This window comes from Tupaia chinensis, unplaced genomic scaffold, assembly GCF_000334495.1.
Source record: "Tupaia chinensis unplaced genomic scaffold, TupChi_1.0 Scaffold143894_1, whole genome shotgun sequence".
NCBI lineage: Eukaryota > Metazoa > Chordata > Mammalia > Scandentia > Tupaiidae > Tupaia > Tupaia belangeri.
Window position 1 is genome coordinate 822,694 of NW_006203745.1, and position 19,010 is coordinate 841,703.

Sequence of the window (19,010 nt, forward strand, 5' to 3'; positions counted from 1 at the left end):
ATTTAGATCTGAACATATCATTCTAGAAAATGATTTTTCATGTTGTTATGTCAAAGGCAACAATTTTATCATAGCAGCTATCAACATAGCTGTGTTTATACAATTATTTGAAAAGTTTGTTGCTCTTGTTCTTATTTTAGAAAAATGAGGGAGAAATGAAAGTCTTAACAGTAGTAGTAAGAAAGTTTGTTCTCATATGCTATATAATTAAAACAAAGAAATATATGAACCAAAAGCAGTAAATCACTAACCATATATGAAAGACATTTTATTGCATATATATGTTGTCTTTTAAGGCTGACTTCTTTCCCCATGTGTAATGAATTTAAGTTTTATCCATGTCATTGCATGGTCATTACATTTTATTGCTAAGTAGTATTCCATTGTATAGACATACCACAGTTTGTCCTTGCAACAACAGTTGATGAACATATGAATTGTTTCCAGTTTGAGCAATTATGTATGAAGCTACAAGTGTTTGCATGCAGATTTAGGTATAAACATGAATCTTAGCTTCTCTTGTGTAGATACCTAGGTATATGATAGGTGTATGTTCAATGAGAAACTGCCAAGCTATTCTGCAAAGTACCTGTACTGTTCTGCATTTTCATCAGAATTGTGTGCGTTCCTCTTCTCTCCACCTCTCTGTATCGTCTATATATAACCATTTTCATGTGTTTAATATCTCCTTGTGGTTTAATTTGCATTTCACTAATGAACATGAATTTGAGCATGTTCTTATGTGCTTTTTTTGTCATTCATATGTCTTTGATAAACTCTTTTTAGCTCTTTGCCTGCTTTTCAATTAAATGTTTCATTTTCTACTTATTGAGCTTTTTACGTTTCTTTCTATATTTTAGATATCAATCTTTCATTAGATACATATTTTACAGATAAACTTAAAAGTTTTAATTTACCTATTTGTCTTTTTGCGACTTTTGCGTTTTTGTCTAAAAAGAATTTTTAGCCTAAGGTCACAAAGCTTTTCTTTTTTTTTTTTAGAGGTTTTATAGTTTCCTGACTTCATTTTTGTACACTGTGCAAAATATAGATCAAAACATGATATGAAGGGCCAGTCTCATAGCACAGAGCCTAAGTGTTATACATAGAAAGGCAGATCCTCCATGACTGACTGCAGTTTAAAACCTGGCTTCATAAGCTTGAAAAACACACAGACAAAATGCATGTGTGCCCAGAATTCTGACAGGAAGGAGAAATTAAAGAAAAAGGATTTTGGTATAACTGTGCACCTTGGAAAGTGCTCGTTTTCACTCTCTTTCTTTTGCTCTCTCTCTGGCTAGCACACACACCTGCCAATTTAAAAAAAAAAAAAAAAAAGAAAAGACATGGCAAAGTATAGATCAAGTTTACATACTGTATATTAATTTTACGTATAGTTTTGTGAGTTCATTTTCATATACCATGCAAAGTATAGATCCAAGGTTAAGTTTTTATATATGAATGTCCAGTTACTCTTCCCTGTTTGTTGAAAAGACCGTTATTTCCACATGGAAATGTCTCGTTACCTATGTCAACGTTTTTTGGTCCATATATATGTCAGTCTAATCCCATACTGTATTTAATCTTCACATTGATTTTTTTTTTTCTGTTCTTTTGCCAATATCATACAGTCTTTAGAGATTTTCACTGTAGGGCACGTGCGCTTGCCAGACAGACAGAGGGAGACATAGAGACAGAAAGCAAGAAATCACCCCCCAGGGGGGATGGTCACGCCGCAATCCCTTCTCCTCCATTCTCCTCTCAGAATCTTGGGCACGCACGCACACGCGCCCGGCGTGAGTTTTAAGCCACCCGGTCCAGGACGCAAACCGCGGTCGACTACGTGGGAGTCAAGCGACATAGCCATTACGCTAACTGCTGGTTCCCAATATCATACAGTCTTGATCATTGTGACTTTTAAGCTTAGAAACCAAGTTTGATCTGTAGAGTCTAAGAGGTTAGAATTAAAATATTCCTGATCGTTATGTGCTCTAAATTTTTTATGTAGCCTTCATACTTGGAAGCCAACTTAGCTGGATATAAAATTCTAGGCCCAGGGCTATTGTGGAGTGTGGTAGTTAAGACTCTGGACTTTAATGTGGCTGATTGCACTTCAAGTTCCAGATCCTGTGGCTTGAAATTCACTCTTGGCGCTTGTGAGTGGATGCCCAGAATCCTAAAATTATTAGAGGCATAAAAGAGATTGTGGCATGGCCATTTCATGTAGGGAGTGATTTTTCATTTTCTCTCTCACTGTCTCTGTCTCTCTGGCAAGCACCTGTGCCCTGTGGCAAAAACCTTAAAAAAAAAAAAAAAAAAAACAACTAAGCCCTTACTTTCTTCATTGATACCTTGTTTTATTTCATGCTGTTGAGAAGTGAGATGTCAGCCTAATTTTCCTACTCTTATTAGTAATCTGGGGTGGCTTTTTTGTTTGTTTGTTTGTTTTGATTTGTATTTTACTTTAGTCGCTATATATGTTGTCTACCTCTGTAAAGAATAATAGTTACACCAGGTTATAGCTCAGAGTTATCATTTGGTCACTTTTCTCAGATACACTGTGAGCCCATTTCCATATGTAGATTCAGATATTCTTAATTTTTTTATTCTTCCTTCTTTTTGATAGGTGTGGAATGAATCATTTCTGTTCTCAGTTTTTAAATTCCTGTTTAAGATGCTTTTGTTTTTATTTTCCACACATCTCCAAGTACTTATTTCTCATGAATGAGAAATTTCTCTAAAATGGTAACTCCAGGGCTCACACCATAGCCTAGTTGTTAAGGGAACCAGATCCTACATGACTGGCCACAGTTTGAATCCCAACAACTTGAAAAACACACCAGATGGGGGACCAGCAGTTAGCATAATGGCTATGTCGCTGGACTCCCACATAGTCGACCGCTGTTCACATCCCGGACCCGGTGGCTTAGAACTCATGTTTGAACTCTCCAATATTTCCTTTAAAATTCTAATAAATTTTGGGAACCAGCAGTTAGCATAATGGCTATGTCGCTGGACTCCCACATAGTCGACCGCTGTTCACGTCCCGGACCCGGTGGCTTAAAACTCACACCAGGCGCGTGTGCGTGCGTGCCTGCCCAAGATCCCGAGAGGAGAATGGAGGAAAAGGGATTGTGGCGTGACCATCCCCCCCGGGGGTGATTTCTCGCTTTCTGTCTCTATGTCTCTCTCTGTCTGGCGAGTGCATGCGCCCTATAGCAAAAACCTCTCCAAAAAAAAAGAAAAAAAAATATTCTGATAAATTTTATTTTGGGAATTATAATTACAATTTTCAAGTATAGTAATTGGGAACTTTATCTCTTTAACAATGTATTACTTCATTAGTCATCATAATTTAGCTTTTTATTTACCACTTCCAACACAATCTGAGAACTTTAATTTTTTATGGATCATTTTATTTTATTTATTTATCTAGATTCAAGGTTTTCCTCTAGCTTTAAAAAAAAAATACTGGCTGTTGGTAAATACATATGACTGGCATCACAGAGCTATTTCTTTTTTTAAGAATTATTGGAACAAGCAGTTAGCATAATGGCTATGTCGCTGGACTCCCGTATAGTTGACCGCAGTTCGAGTCCCGGACCTGGTGGCTTAAAACTCATGCTGGGCACATGTGCGTGTGTGCCCAAGATCCTGAGAGGAGAATGGAGGAGAAGGGATTGTGGTGTGGCCATCTCCCCTGGGGGTGATTTCTCATTTTCTGTCTCTCTGTCTCTCTCTTCTGTCTGGCGAGCACACACACCCTATAGCAAAAAAACCTGTCCCCCCCCCAAAAAAAAATAGAATTATTTTATTTAGCTTTATTTATTTACTTATTTATTTATTTAATTTGACCAGAGAGGAACAGAGAAAGGGGTGAGAAAGCAAGCCACCAGGTCCAGGACTTAAACCATAGTCAGCCATGTAAGAGATCCAGCGCCCTTAACCACCACACCACCTGCTGGCCCCCACAGAACTACTTTTTAACAAAAACTGTAAATTGTATATGTTCCATTTAATTCTTAGTGATGGCCTGGGGTAACTTTTAGAGTCAGAAAGCAAAAATGATCAAGTACTAGTAAAGGAAAATTCTGCTTAAGGTAACATGCAAACTGGCCTTTTATTGTGAGGTTAGGACATTTTTTAGGACATAAAAGTTATTTATGGAAATTGAGTAGCTTTTTTAGAAATTAAGTTCTAATAATTTTAACATTAAGTGATTGAAACTTTAAGTTTATGATGTGAATATTGTTAATATTTTTGTTTTTCATTGCATGTGTTTTAGCCTGAAGTAAATGCTGATATTGTACATTGGCTCTCTTGGACTGCTCGAGGTATTTTACCCCCACTTGCTGCAGCAGTCGGAGGTGTTGCCAGCCAAGAAGTATTAAAAGCTGTGACAGGAAAGTTTTCTCCTTTGTGCCAGTGGGTTAGTTCTGAATTTTAGCATTGCTTTACATTTAAAGTTGAATTTTCCACTAAAATGACTATGTGTTATATAGTAGAAAATTGTATTAATACAGTAGATAAACAACCTTAAAATATTTTTTGATGCATGTAAGAGATACAGGTAATCTGCCTCCAAAATTTAATTCAGTAACTGAAACTGAAAAAATTATATTTTAGGGCTTTAGAGATATAACCCAAAGTTGCCTTCTCAGATATATTGGTCCTCAGTTGACAGTTAAGGGGATGAATTTTCATTCTTATTATTAGTTGTTCAGTATTATTAGCTTATTATTCATCAGCTATTAGGACTCCGGAACTTGTTCCATAGAGTCTTTGACCATCCTATATCTTCAGGACCCCTTTCTAAGTATAAACTTCTAAAGGTAGAGTACGGGAATGATAGAGGTCTGGGTATATATTCACGATATGGAATAAAACCCCTCATTTCTGTTACCAGAAGAAATAATTAGCAGAAGGAATCAAAGAACACTCTTTTTGGCCCTTCCTTTTTTTGAAATAATTTAAACATTTTGAAAATAACATTCATTGTTTTGTTATATTTTAAAAGTACCCTTATAACACTATTCGCTGCTGGATTATTTAACACAGAATGCAAGTTCATTAGTAAAAATCTGATTTAGATCAAACTTAGCATGATGGTAAATATAAATTATATCATTAAATAGATTTTATGTTCTTGTAATTTAGTATGGTTTAAATTCAGTCACACGTGTTACTTTAAGTAAAAATTAGAGTGGAACTTGGTTCTTGTTTTTTTTTTTTTTTTTAATTAACTTTAGCTAATTCTGTTTGCTTTTTTATTTTTTAAGGGAGAGGTTTTTGCTATAGGTTGCATGCACTCACCAGAGAGACAGAGAGAGTTAGAAATCACCCCCTGGGAGGGATGGCCATGCCACAATTCCTTCTCCCAGGATTTTGGACATTCATGCACATGTACTGGCATGACTTTCAAGCCGCTGGGTCCGGGATGTAAGCTGCATTCAGCCATGTGGGAGTCCAGTGACTCAAACACTACACCACCAGCTAGCCCCATGTTTGCTATTTTTTGAAAGGCTAAAATTATGGCTTTCTAGATTATTCCTTATATAACAGAGTTCTAGCTGAGATATGTAATGTATCCAAGCTCAAAAATAAATACAGTGTAGGTACTTTCTTTTAAAAAAGTTATCAAATTAACTTACTCAAATGTAGCTGAAATGGAATGGGGCTTCCAGAGTTTTTATGTAGTTATGAAAAATAGATTTAGCAGTGAAATTTCATTTTAAGTTTAGACTATACCATTTCTAGAATGGCTGAGTGACATAAATCAAATTATATATCTTTTAAAATTTTTTTCAGGTTTTACCATTATTTTAATGAGAGAATATAGGAATGTATATTGTATTTTTTAAAACTGTATTTTTAAAATATTTTATTCCTAATTGACATTTTTTTAAATGTGTTTTTCTCTTAATGTTTATTAAATACCTGTATAAAAGTAGAGTTTCTTTTTCTAGTAATTGAATTTTATACATGGTAAATTTTGTCTGTTAATCTTTTACTTTAAGTTATATCTTGAAGCAGCAGATGTTGTCGAATTCCTAGGGAAACATGAATGTGAAGAGTTTCTCCCAAGGTAATACTGAATTTTTTGTTACTTTTCCTAATTGTATGTTTATAAGAAGGAAACAGATTGAAATTTTTTGTCTAAATATACATTTGTTTTAGATATATTGTCCCCTAACTCTTTTACTTCTCAAGTGTTTCTTTACTTAGAGATCATCTCACGTTTCCTCATAATCCCATATCTCTTTACCACTTGATCCATAATGAATATAAAGTTGCCTTTTAATCATTTATTTATTTTTCACGTTTTCCCACAAACATTTACTTTACATATCAAAACTTTTTACTCATACTCTATAGTTCTTAACAGTTAATAAACAACTTTAAAATTTCAAAAAACTGAATTTTGAAGATAATATTCAAAATATTTGTTATTAACTTTGTGACTCTATAACAACAGAGACAGTATGGTTTGAAATATCTTTGAGAAAATATTTACAGGTCTGTTGAAAAGCAAACACCCAGCACAAAATTCACTCATGAACTTTCCAAGCTCAGCTCTGCCTACCAAGTATTCTGTGTTATACCATCTGATAGCAAAGATCAGTCTCTTTTTATTTCTTCAGTGCCTTCCTCAAAATAATCCTCTGGTTGTGGCTGCTCTTTTGCAATCTCTGATTACAAAGCTGGGCTGGAAAAGTCCAGGTTATTTTATGGTACGAATTCTTTCATATAGCTTCTCTAATCCTCTCTGCCAGGCAGAACTGTTTATGGTACCAGGTCATCTTTCCAAGAGCTTGTATTGACTTATTTGAGATCTACCTTAAGTCATAGTTTTCTGGTTTAATCTTCAGATAATGACATTCCAGTCAAAGGCCTGTCCAATAACGAGTATTTCCAATTTCTGATTCAAGACAACAGGTATTATTGAACTTATGCAAATAACCCTTCTGCCACACAGTAAGAATACTCCCAAATATTTTCAATTCCAGAGTGGCTAGGAAGGGAGAAAAGTTCCTGTTTCCATTCAAAGAAACAAATAAACAAGAAACATTTTAACAAATTAATGAACCTATCAGCAGCTCAAAAGAAAACAAAGCATAGTAGAGAAAAAAGTCAATAATGTTTTACTCAAAAGTAATAAAATTCTGTTTCACCAGTTCAGTCTTACATAATTAATCTCTCATCTGTTGAATTTGCAGTGTTACTATGGTCCAATCTTTCCATTTAAATCCTGGAAGTTAGCATTCAATGTTATTATTGATATTTCTTGTCCCTGGCATTAAGTTGGTTGTTTTCTTGGTTGCTTTTTGTTCTCTCTCTTTTTTGGGGGAACGGGGTGGAGAGGTTTATTTTTGTAGGGCATATGCGCTTGCCAGAAAGACAGAGACAGACAGAAAGCGAGAAATCACACACCACAATCCCTTCTCCTTCACTCTCCTCTCGGGATATTGGGCACGCATGCACACGTGCCCAGCATGAGTTTAAGCCACCGGGTCTGAGACTCGAACCACACTCGACTACATGAGAGTCCAGTAACATAGCCATTACACCAACTGCTGGTCCCCTGTTCTCTTATTTCTGTATATATCTTTAGTTTTCCTGGTAAAGTACTCCTTTCAGAACTTATTGAAGCGCTGATCTGGTGTTGGTATATTCTTTCAGGTTTTGTTTATCTGAGAATATTTTTATCTTTTCTTCCCATATGAAGGATAATCTTGCCAGGTATAGTATTCTTGGTTGAAACTGTTTTTCACTTAGCACTGTGAATATATTTCCCCATTATTTCCTTGCTCGCACTGTTTCTGATGAGAGGTCTGATGTTAGCCTGATGGGATAACCTTGATAAGTAACCTGATGCTTCTCTCTTGCCAATTGTAGTATCTTGTCTTTGTGGATTTTGCCAATCTTTCTATGATGTGCTTTGGAGAAGATCTTCTTGGTTTGTTTCTATTAGGGATCCTTTGTATTTCTTGGGTCTGGATGTTGGAATGCCTCTTTAGATTTGCAAAGTTTTCTTCCAGGATTCCATGGAATAGATTATCAATGCCCTTATTTGTTTCTTCACCTTCTGGAATACCAATTATCTGAATGTTTGGGCACTTAATAGTATCTACTATTTGTTATACAGTATTCTTATTTTTTTTGTTATTTTCTTTGTTTTTTGGGTTGTTTTTTTCTAGGTCAGAGGTTTTGCCTTCAATATCTGAGATTTGTTTTTATGCATGGACTAATCTGCTTTTAATACTTTCAAGGGAGGTTTTGATTTCCTGTATTGCAGCCTCCATCTCTAAAAGCTCCATTTGATTCCTTTTCATGGTGTATATTTCCTTTTTCAGATCGTGCAAGAACTTTCTCTCCTCCTGGAACTTGTTGTCTCTTTCCTCCTGCATTTTCTGGAGTTTTTGTCTCTCAGCTCTTGCATCTTGTTTAGTTTTGTCACTGTGAATATTCTGAATTCTCTATCAAATATTTTCACGAGTTCTGTCATACTGTCTGTGGATGATAAAGGATTGTTCTTTTCCCTTAGGTAAAGATATTTTCTTGGTTTCTCAAATTTCTTGTGCCTCTGCAGTAGTTTCTGGTCATTCTGTGACAATATCTCTATGGTGTTTGGCAACATGGTATCCACAGAAAGTGATTATGAGTGCAGATTTATAAAATAAGTTCCTTAAAGCAGGAGGATCACTATGCATTGTGGATATCAGTGAACCTAAAAGTATTCAGATGCTTGGCTACTGTGGCCACTCTGTGTGTGGAGACTTGTCTGAGTGTTTCAGGAGTCTTGAATATGGAGTTTTGAGCATAGCTTCCCTGAATATCACAGATTTAAAATGGCTTTTTATCTGAGTGTTTTGGGAGTCTAGAAGATAAGAGTTTAGAGCATAGCTTCACTGAACATGCCAGGACACACCTCAGATTTAAATTGGCCTGAATATAAAGTTTTAAACTTTATACCAAGAGAACAATTAGCATTCAGAATACCATAATGGGCCCAATTTGGTGGCCAGCTGGACTGCAGTGTGAGAAGCCACATAGGCAACTACAGGTATAGATCCCCAGGCCAGCTTGAAAATGTGCCAGATGCATGCGTGTACCCAAGATCCTTGCAAGCCTGGAGGGCCAAAGGTAGGGAATCACTCTGTGAGGAGACCCTGTTGAGAGTCTCTGTCTCTCTGTCTCTCACATGCAAATGATCTCTATCATGAATAAAATAAGTGAACTTCAGGGCCAGCTCATACTGCAGTAATTCAGTGCTATAGCATAGAGTCCTGCATGTCCAACCATGGTTCGAATCCTGGCCCCAGAGGTCCAAAAAACACACTGTGCACCTGTACATTCATGTCTTAAATCCTGATCAGAAGGAGAAATGGGGAGAGAGATTGATTGCCGCATGACTATGTGCTGTAGAGGAGTACTTTCTCAGCTGCTCGCTCTCTACCTGTCTCTCTCTCTCACCCTTTCTTGTGAATGCACACATTGTCTGGCAATTTATAAAAATACCATAATGGGAACCAGCAGATGGCATAATGGTTATGTTGCTGGACTCCCACCCACATAGTCGACCTCAGTTCAAGTCCCAGATCCTGGTGGCTTAAAATTCATGCCAGGTGCTGGGAACCAGCAGTTAGCGTAATGGCTATGTTGCTGGACTCCCACGTAGTCAACCGCGGTTCACGTCCTGGACCCGGTGGCTTAAAACTCACGCCAGGTGCATGTGCGTGCGTGCCCAACATCTCGAGAGGAGAATGGAGGAGAAGGGATTGCGGCGTGACCATCCCCCCTGGGGGGTGATTTCTCTCTCTCTGTCTCTATGTCTCTCTGTCTGGCTGGCGAGCGCACGCGCCCTATAGCAAAAAACCTCTCCAAAAAAAAAAAAAAAAAACTCATTCCAGGTGCATGTGTAGTGTATGCCCCAAATCCCAAAAGGTGACTAGAGGAGAAGGAATTGCGGCATGGCCATCTTCCTTGAGGAGTGATTTCTCACTTTGTCTTTTTGTGTCTCTGGTGAGTGCACACTCCCTGTGGCAAAACAAAAAAAGTAATACCATAATGATACCAGATTTAGAAAAAAAGATCACTGTCTTCAACATTTTTCTCAGTCATTCTTCACCTTTTTGGGTCACAAATCTCTTTGAGAATCTAATAGAAGTTTAGAGATTTATTCTCCATAAAATACACATAACCTGAAGTTTTGCCTTCTGTTTAAACGGATTCACAACTCAAATGCTCATCCATAAGTTCCTCAAAGTCAAAGGTCTTCCTTTTTTTATTTTTATTTTTTTTAAAAAAGAAAAAAGATTTTTTGCTATAGGGCACATGTGCTGGCTGGAGAGACAGAGAGAGACAAAGTGAGAAATCACCCTTCCTGGGTGAATGAGCCACACTGCAATTCCTTCTCCATTCTCCTCTTGGAATTTTGGGCACTCATACACATACTCCCAGCATGAGTTTTAAGCCACCTGGTCTGAGACTTAAAATGCAGTAGACTATGTGGAAATCCAGCGACATAACCATTTTCCTACCTGCTGGTCCCTAAGGACTTTTCTTAAAGATCTCTGAGTTAGAAATTTTTTTCAGGCCAACACAGAGTATCTAAGATCTATTGGGCTGAAGCACTAGAAGAAGGGGATCATAGCATGACCAGACTTTGTGGAAAGTGTTCCTCCCCACTCTTTTCTTTGTCTTGTGTATACGTGTTACACACACACTGTCATAATAAAGAAAAACAGTTTGTTTCTAGATTGACTGAAATCACTGTCACTGAAGTCATTTATACTTGTAATATCTGGTTGAATGGAGGAAGGAAAACTGATTTATGAGGTCTTGTTCAAATAAAATAGTTTAATAGGTTAGGGAAAACTCTTAGAACATTCTCTTTTAAAGTAAATCTTTAAATTGGTATTAATAATGAAACTAATCTTTCTATTTTATGCCTTTCTGCTTTCATGGTGAACAATTTCTTCAGAGGAGACAGATATGATGCCTTACGAGCCTGCATTGGAGACACTTTGTGTCAGAAGCTACAAAATTTGAATATTTTCCTAGTAAGTATGATAATGATGGTAGTAAATAACACATTCAAACTCCTGCTGTTTATAATCAAGGTAATTTAAGCATATCTGAGTCTCAGTGCGTAAAGTCTAAGTAAGTAGTTAGGACAGACACTACGTGGACTGGATAGCTGAAAATATTTTCTATCTGGCCCTTTACGAAAGTTTGCTAGCCTGTCATTTGAAGAATTAATATGTTCAAAATTAAAGTGTGAGTATGATCATTTTGAACATTAAGTGATTTTCTGGAAATACATTATAAGTTGGAGGGTTTTAACTTTTTTTTTCTTACCAAATGAAGAAGTAGGTGTATTTTGTCTTTCATAAATGTCTTAGTGTATTGGCAGGGAAGTTTTAGCCAATAGCATAATTTTTTTTCTTGTTTTCTTTTATTATTATAATCAGTCATGAAAATACTGCTGGTTTTAGTAATCATTTTTTAAGTGTTTGGAAAATCTGCAGCTATCACTGAGCTTTCACATACACACACACATACACACACACACACACACACACACACACACACAGACGCTACCATCAGTCAGTTTTTGATGATCAGTTTTTACCTAAAACTGACAGTAGGGAAGTCTTAGAATAGTCCTGTCCATCAAATGAGTTTTTAGAAATGTCTAAAAATCAAGAATTGTTTTTATAAAAATGTAATGATGTTTTGTGCTGTTTGATTCTGTCTTATATAGAAAATTAGCTCACTGTTTGGCCTTTGGGATTTTTTTTAGTCTTCTGTTTAAAAGAATGGTAAATACGAGGAGTCTTCAAAGCGTTTATGGAAAATACATATTGTAAAAAAGACTTTGCATGCATTTCAGAATTTTTTTGCACCAATGTAAAGTTATACTTTTATTATTTTTTTTTATGTTGCCAGAAGTCAGGTGTACTGGCCAAAAAGAGAGAGACAGGAAATGAGAAAGCAAGTCACAATGAGGATAGTCATCCCACAGTCTCTTCTCCTCCATCTTTCTCTTCTTTATGGATCTTGGGCATCCATCCATATGTGCTCAGCATGTTTTTCCAAGTCGTTGGGCATATGCACTAAAGCTGCCTTAACCACCAGGTTATGGGCTGGTCCAAATGAAGTTATTCTTTTATTTTATTTTTCTATGAACTTTTTGAAGTCTCCAGGTATCATGCTTTTTCTTGTTTGGTTTATACTTTTCCCCTTTAATTGAAACACTTACAATAAGCCTGTTAAATATTTTAAAATAAAATTAATCACAAATGTTCAAGCCATTTTAAACATTATGTGTTTATCATAACCTAGCCTTTAAAGAACATTAAGGTAAAATTACTCTTTAGTAAACAGACTTTTAGTTTTATTTAATCTCTGTAATTTTTCTCCATAGGTAGGATGTGGAGCCATAGGCTGTGAAATGTTAAAAAATTTTGCTTTACTTGGTGTTGGTACAGGCAAAGAGAAGGGAATGGTAAGTCCTTGAAAGTTAAAACTTTGTATTTCTGTTGTCGGTTTTTGAACTGTATTTGACTGGGTAGATCTGAATTGTCAACTTTTGAGAATAAGGCATTAAATTTGAAATGAGAAATTATGATTATTCTCTGACCCCTTTTTCAAAGTCACGTGACATTACAGCAGATTCTCTGCTCCTCTGTTTCTTCAGTACTGTGAAAATAAAGTCTGTACTATTTCACTGATGGTATTACGAATATCAAATGTGAAAGGCTTTACAGACTATTAAACACATTACCCTTATTGCTTTTGTTGTTAATTGGCAAGTCTTTAAGATGAGAACAGCTAACATTACAAAGTTTCAGAGTACTCAAATGTAGTTTCAGTTGATGAGTAACAAAATTTGTAAAAACTATGTAAACTGTGGTATACAGTTTGAATTCTTTTTAAAAAGATTTATTTAACTTCAATTATTAGTAGTAGTATTTGCACTCACCAGAGAGGGGGGTGGAGAGAGAGAGAACAAGCTGCCAGGTCCAGGATTCAAACCGTGACTGGCTATATGGGAGTCCAGCACCTTAACCACCACACCACCTGCTGGCCCCACAGTTTGAATTCTTAAGAATATAAATGTGAGTTGATTGCAAAGCCATGTTATATAGTTAAATAAAATATATTTTATTATTGCTGTTTTACCTTTAAGATGAAAACTAACTGCCATTAATAATTTTATAAATTTATCATGGTGACTAATTAAATGACTAAAATGTATCTGAGAGTTTACATTTTTATAATTTGTTAAATTTGGCTGATCTCATTTAAAAGGGCATTCATTACTTTCATAACTGCAGGTAGATGTTCTACGATTATATCATTCTTGCTCCATCTTTTTGTTTTTTGTTGGTTTTTTTTTTTTTTTTTTTTAATTCCCAGAAGGTTTGGGGGCTCCAGGGGAAAAAGCAAGAAAACACTTCCCGTGGGGCATGATCACTTCACAGTCTCTTCTCCATTTCTCTGTCCTCTCAGGATATGGGGTACACATGTGCACCTGGTGCAGTTCTTCAGCTGCCATGTCTGGGGATTCAGCTGTACCATCCTTAATCACCAACCCACAGGCTGACCAACCTATTTTATTTCCAAAATAAAAATTATTTTAGAAAATAATTTTCTAAATTATTTTTCACACTGCCATTAGTTCTGGTGGTTTTAAAACATATTCCTTTAAAATAAATAAATGAATGAATGAACGGTTACCTAAGTTTGGGATCACCTGAATACTTTCCTTGAGAATTCATATGAAATCCCTGTATAAAGGTCAGGAAAAGAATTGTAGTAAAGAAACCTACTGACTTTGGGAGCAGCAAGTGACGTAATGGCTACGTCACTGGACTCCCATGTAGTCGACCATGGTTCAAGTCCCGCACCTGGTGGTTTAAACTCAGACCAGGCATGAGTACATGCGTGCCCAAAATCCCAAAAAGAGAATGGAGGAGATGGGATTGCAAAGTGGCCATCCCCCTCGAGGGTGATTTCTTGCTTTTTATCTGTCTGATGAGCACACGTGCCCTATAGCAAAAACCTCTCCAAAAAAAATAAGATACGTTAATGTTGACAAAAATTGTTTTTTTAAGTTTAGGTATACATACCCAAGCTGGAAAGAGAAATTCCCAGGTTCCAGGAACCAAGAAAGTAAATCTTGAGATAAAAGCCATTAGTACTAGTGTCTGTATATTGAATGTCCAAAACCTTAAGTAAAAAAAAAAGGGGGGGGGAAAGGGGGTTGTCACTCATGAGAAGTTGAAATTTAGAGCATAAACTCACTGGTGTTTGTGGTCCAAAATTATACCTTGTAAAAACTTTAAGCAGGAACAAATTTAGGACCACTGAAACCTTCAGAACCCTGAGTAAAAGTAAGTGGAAAACTGTAGCATAGTGATATAACACAGAGCACATTGAACTACACATACATGCCAAAAAAAAGAAAGAAAGAAATCAGTATTAATTTGAGACCATTCACATTAAAAAATGACAATCTACTAAAAAGGAAACCCCTCATAGAAGCATCAACCAAGACAAATAGAAGAATTAGTTCATTAAGATCTATAGATAGGGGCCAGCAGGTGGTGTAATGGTTACTTCACTAGATTCCCGTGTGGTCAACAGCAGTTCCAGTCCCGGACCCTGTGGCTTGAAAATCATGCCAGGCGTGTGTGTGCATGCCCAAGATCCCGAGAGGAGAAGGGATTGTGGTAGGACCATCCCCCTAGGAGGTGATTTCTCACTTTTTTGAGCACCTGCGCCCTAAGACAAAAACCTCTTATAAAAAAAACAAAGAACTGTGGATAATAAAAGTGTTACCAATAAGTAGAACAGACTTTAAAGTTAAAAATAATCAAAGATCCCCCCTGGGAGGTGATTTCTCACTATCCCTCTTATGTGTCTGTCTCTCCAGTTAGTGCACACACCCTATGGCAAAAACCTTAGTAAAGAAAAATAAAGATGAAAGTGAAAGAGAAATAGGAACAAGAAAAAACAAGAGAGTGGAATTTATATAAAAATATAAATAAAAGTTTTTGTGTAACTAGTAAACTTAAAGTCAGACATAACTGAGAATTAACATATGTTGAAGGTTTATCTGAGTACCCACAGTATAGTGCAGATCGACTTCTTTTGTTAATGAAAGAGGGTACATTCCCTTTCTGGTTTTGTCCATTCTAAGGGATGGGTGGAATGAGAAGCCTACAAAACCACAAAGAGTAAAATATTGCTGGATAATGGAAACAGACATACCTAGAAATCAGGAAGTCAGTTTTTTCCTCCAAAAGTGGTATTAGTGAATGGTGCCCCAACATGGGAGGAGATCCAAGTGTTGTAGAATTTCCAGAGAGAAGAAAATTAATGGAGAGGAAGTAATGTATGTGCCAGGGATAATGACCTAAGTTCCCAGAGTTGAAGGAAGACAACTGTTCACATTCTAAAGGTAAACTAGTCTGAAACGAAGGCAAAGATACATAGCTTAATAGTCTTCTCAGCAATAAATGTTAGAAGAGAATAGAATCATCTCTTCATAGTGCAAAGGAAAATTACTATTGACCTAAATTTCTGTATTCACTGAATTATTTTGAAATTGGGAGGGCAAAGTAACAATACACGAGAAGTAAAATGAAAGATATCATTTATTGGTACCTGCAAGAACTATTAGATAATGTGGGCAGTACATGATAAGTAAGCAGAGGCTTTTGTCAACATTTTTAGATGTAAATAAGCATTCATTTTAAAACTTTTAACTATAACAATGACTAATTTTGGAGTGGGATAGTTACAAAAAGAGTAACTAGAATGTTGTTTGTTCCATTGATATTATGGGAAGTAGAATATAGAAGTGTAAATTAAATAGTTCATCTATCCTCAAATTTTAGGAGGACAGAGATTTTAATTAACTTTAACACTTAAGTCACATGTACATATTAAAATTTTGAGGATAATGACATAAAAATAGACATTTAGGGCCAGCTGTGATGTGGCAGTTAAGGCAGCTGGATCCCACATTGCTGACAGTATGATTCGAGTCCCAGATCTGGCAGCTTGAAAAACAGAAGGCATGTGTGTCTGTGTGCCCAAAATCCCATAGAAGGAAGAGACTGAGGAGAAGGGATTGCAGTATAACCATACCTCATTGGGAGAAGAGGCAGGTGCTTTCTCACTTTCTTTTTCTCTCTCTTTCTCTCTCTAGCAAGTACAGGTGCCTTCTGACAAAAATTAAAATTTAAAAAAAGGCATTTAACTTTTTTTGCAGGGAAGGGGTTGCTATAGGGTGCATGCGCTCTCCAGAAAGACAGAGAGAGAGAAAGCGAGAAATCACCCCCCCTCCCCCAGAGGGGATGGCCATGCCACAATCCCTTCTCCTTCATTATTCTCTCAGGATCTTGGGCACGCACACTCACGCACCCATCGTGAGTCTAAGCCTCCGTGCCTGGGACTCGAACCGCGGTCAGCTATGTGGGAGTCCAGTGACATAGCCACTACACCAACTGCTGATCCCAAGACATTTAACTTCTAAACCGTTTTAGTAGAGACTGGGAAATGGTAATCAAAAAAAAAATTATGTTGGTCCAGTTGAAGGCAAAAATTGGGGGAATAAAAAGTGGGATTTGGAGAGATTGAAGATAAGCTAAAAGCCTTGTATTAGTAAATATAGCCATTATGGTGGTTGTGTTTGTTTTTTGTTTGTTTGTTTTGTTTTGTTTTGTTTTTTAGGAGAGATTTTTGTTATAGGGCGTGTGTACTTACCAGAGAGAAGAGAAACAGAAAGTGAGAAATCACTTCCCATTGGGCATAGCCACACCACAGCCCCCACGCCTCCATTCTCTTGGGATTTTGAGCACACACGTACAGTCTGTCCAGTATCCAGTATGAGTTTCAAGCCACTGGGTCTGGGACTCAAACATGGCTGGTGGGAGTCCATCAGTGTAACCCCCTACTGGTCCCAATCATGGCAGCTATAAACTGATTAAACTTTTTTGTTAAAAGATAGTTTCTACTTGGCTTTTTAAAACTTCAAGATAAAAAAGATGCACCCTAACATATAATTACATAGAAGGGTTGAAAATACCAGGAAAATAGTATCTGAAAGAAAAATGAATGTGTTTGAGTTGTGAGTCAACATCTAACAGTTGGAACAGAGTCTGAGAAATACTACACCCAGGCAAATCTTATTTAAAAATACTAACTTAAGTGACCAGTATGTTGAATATTCTCCAGAATGTCTTAGGTCTGTTTACTTTCTTCTTATATCCTTTGTAATGGGAATCTGCAAACATTTTATTAAAAACCAGACAAAGAGTGTGCTGTATCTGCCCTGTGGCAAAAAATACTGGCGTCTGGAGGATTTGGGAATCAAGTCCATTAAAAAAAAAAAAAGACCAGACTATTTTAGGCTATAGACTGTACATCTTTTTCTCAACTACCCAACTTTGCTCTTAGAGCATGAAAATATCCGTAGACAATACTTTAAACAAATGACATGACAGTGTTCTAGTAAAATTTTAGGTACAAAAAGCAAGCAGCATCCCCTATAGTTTGTGGACCTCTGTTTTAGCCAGTTTCTTTCAAATCGAAACATGCAAGCATTCTTCCCAAAATAGCCGAGATTATTAGTTTAGAAGAGCTAGCTGTTTTGGGGTAATCCATTACATAGTACAAAAAAGATAATGATACTTTTAACTTCTGTGTTGCTATTTATAATTAGAAAAATATTTTTGGACAGGGATTTTAATTGGGTTCAACTATCTTGACATGATCCTTGGGCAAACATTAATTATAATTAAGTATAACATAAATAATAATATTGGCAACTTTTGAAATATTTGTATAACAACATTTATCAGGCAGAATAATTCAGAATAATTTGCGGGGATTACTTTAGTCATACTGAGAAAAGCAACATAAACTATCTGTTGTGTTATTTCACCCATTTTTTCCTTGATATTAGGTTACAGTTACAGACCCTGACTTGATAGAAAAATCCAACTTAAACAGACAGTTCCTTTTTCGTCCTCATCACATACAGGTATGTTGCTATTCTGTCCCAAGATTAAATTATTATATTTACAAAAACAAAGAGAGTTTCCATTTTTATAAATAGAAAATAATGGGTCCTGCTGTTGTGGCTCAGTGTTCTACAGTGTTGGGGCCATATTGCAGGGTCTTTACTTCACGTACCAGGCCTCCCTATATATATATGATCCTGGCTTGCTAAGGCTAGGGTAGGATCTTAATATGAAGATGCTATGGAAGATGTGTCTTTCTTTCATGGAAGAGAGAAATTCTTTCTTTCTTTCTTTCTTTCTTTCTTTCTTTCTTTCTTTCTTTCTTTCTTTCTTTCTTTCTTTCTTTCTTTCTTTCTTTCTTTCTAGTGCAAGAGTGCATGCGCTTGCCAGAGAGAGAGAGAGAGAGAATCCTGGCTTGCTAAGGCTAGGGTAGGATCTTAATATGAAGATGCTATGGAAGATGTGTCTTTCTTTCATGGAAGAGAGAAATTCTTTCTTTCTTTCTTTCTTTCTTTCTTTCTTTCTTTCTTTCTTTCTTTCTAGTGCAAGAGTGCATGCGCTTGCCAGAGAGAGAGAGAGAGAGAGAAAGAAGGAAAGTGAGAAATTGTCTCCCCAAGAGGGATGGCTATGCTACAGTTAATTCCTTCTCCTCTAGTCTTCTCTTAGGATTTTGGGCACGCATGCACATGCACCCAGTGTGATTTTCAAGTGGCCAGGTGGAGGCTAGAACCTTGGTTAGCCATGTGGGAGTCCAGTGCCTTAACCACCACGCCACTTGCTGGCCATAGATATAAACAAACTTTAAGAAAAGAAAATAACTGTATCTTTAAGGAAAGAAATAATGTATTATACTTAATATACCTTTTAGAAGACTGAAACATAAATAGTAATTTCTGAAAATATTTTCATCCAGAAATAGTAACAATTTTAAAAGAGTTTAGTAATCATGGGACCAGCAGATGGTGTTAA

At 36.5% G+C, this 19,010-nt stretch overlaps 1 protein-coding gene across 1 annotated transcript in view; it reads left to right on the forward strand.

Annotated features, from left to right (window-relative positions):
• The window catches only part of UBA6 (ubiquitin like modifier activating enzyme 6), an 84,285-nt gene that overhangs the window by 41,938 nt on the left and 23,337 nt on the right, over positions 1 to 19,010 (forward strand). Inside the window, exons 14-18 of the mRNA XM_006165321.3 lie at positions 4,286 to 4,429; positions 6,018 to 6,085; positions 10,985 to 11,063; positions 12,431 to 12,511; positions 17,984 to 18,061. Of these exons, the coding sequence (XP_006165383.1) occupies positions 4,286 to 4,429; positions 6,018 to 6,085; positions 10,985 to 11,063; positions 12,431 to 12,511; positions 17,984 to 18,061 (450 nt within the window). The remainder of the gene's footprint in view (positions 1 to 4,285; positions 4,430 to 6,017; positions 6,086 to 10,984; positions 11,064 to 12,430; positions 12,512 to 17,983; positions 18,062 to 19,010) is intronic.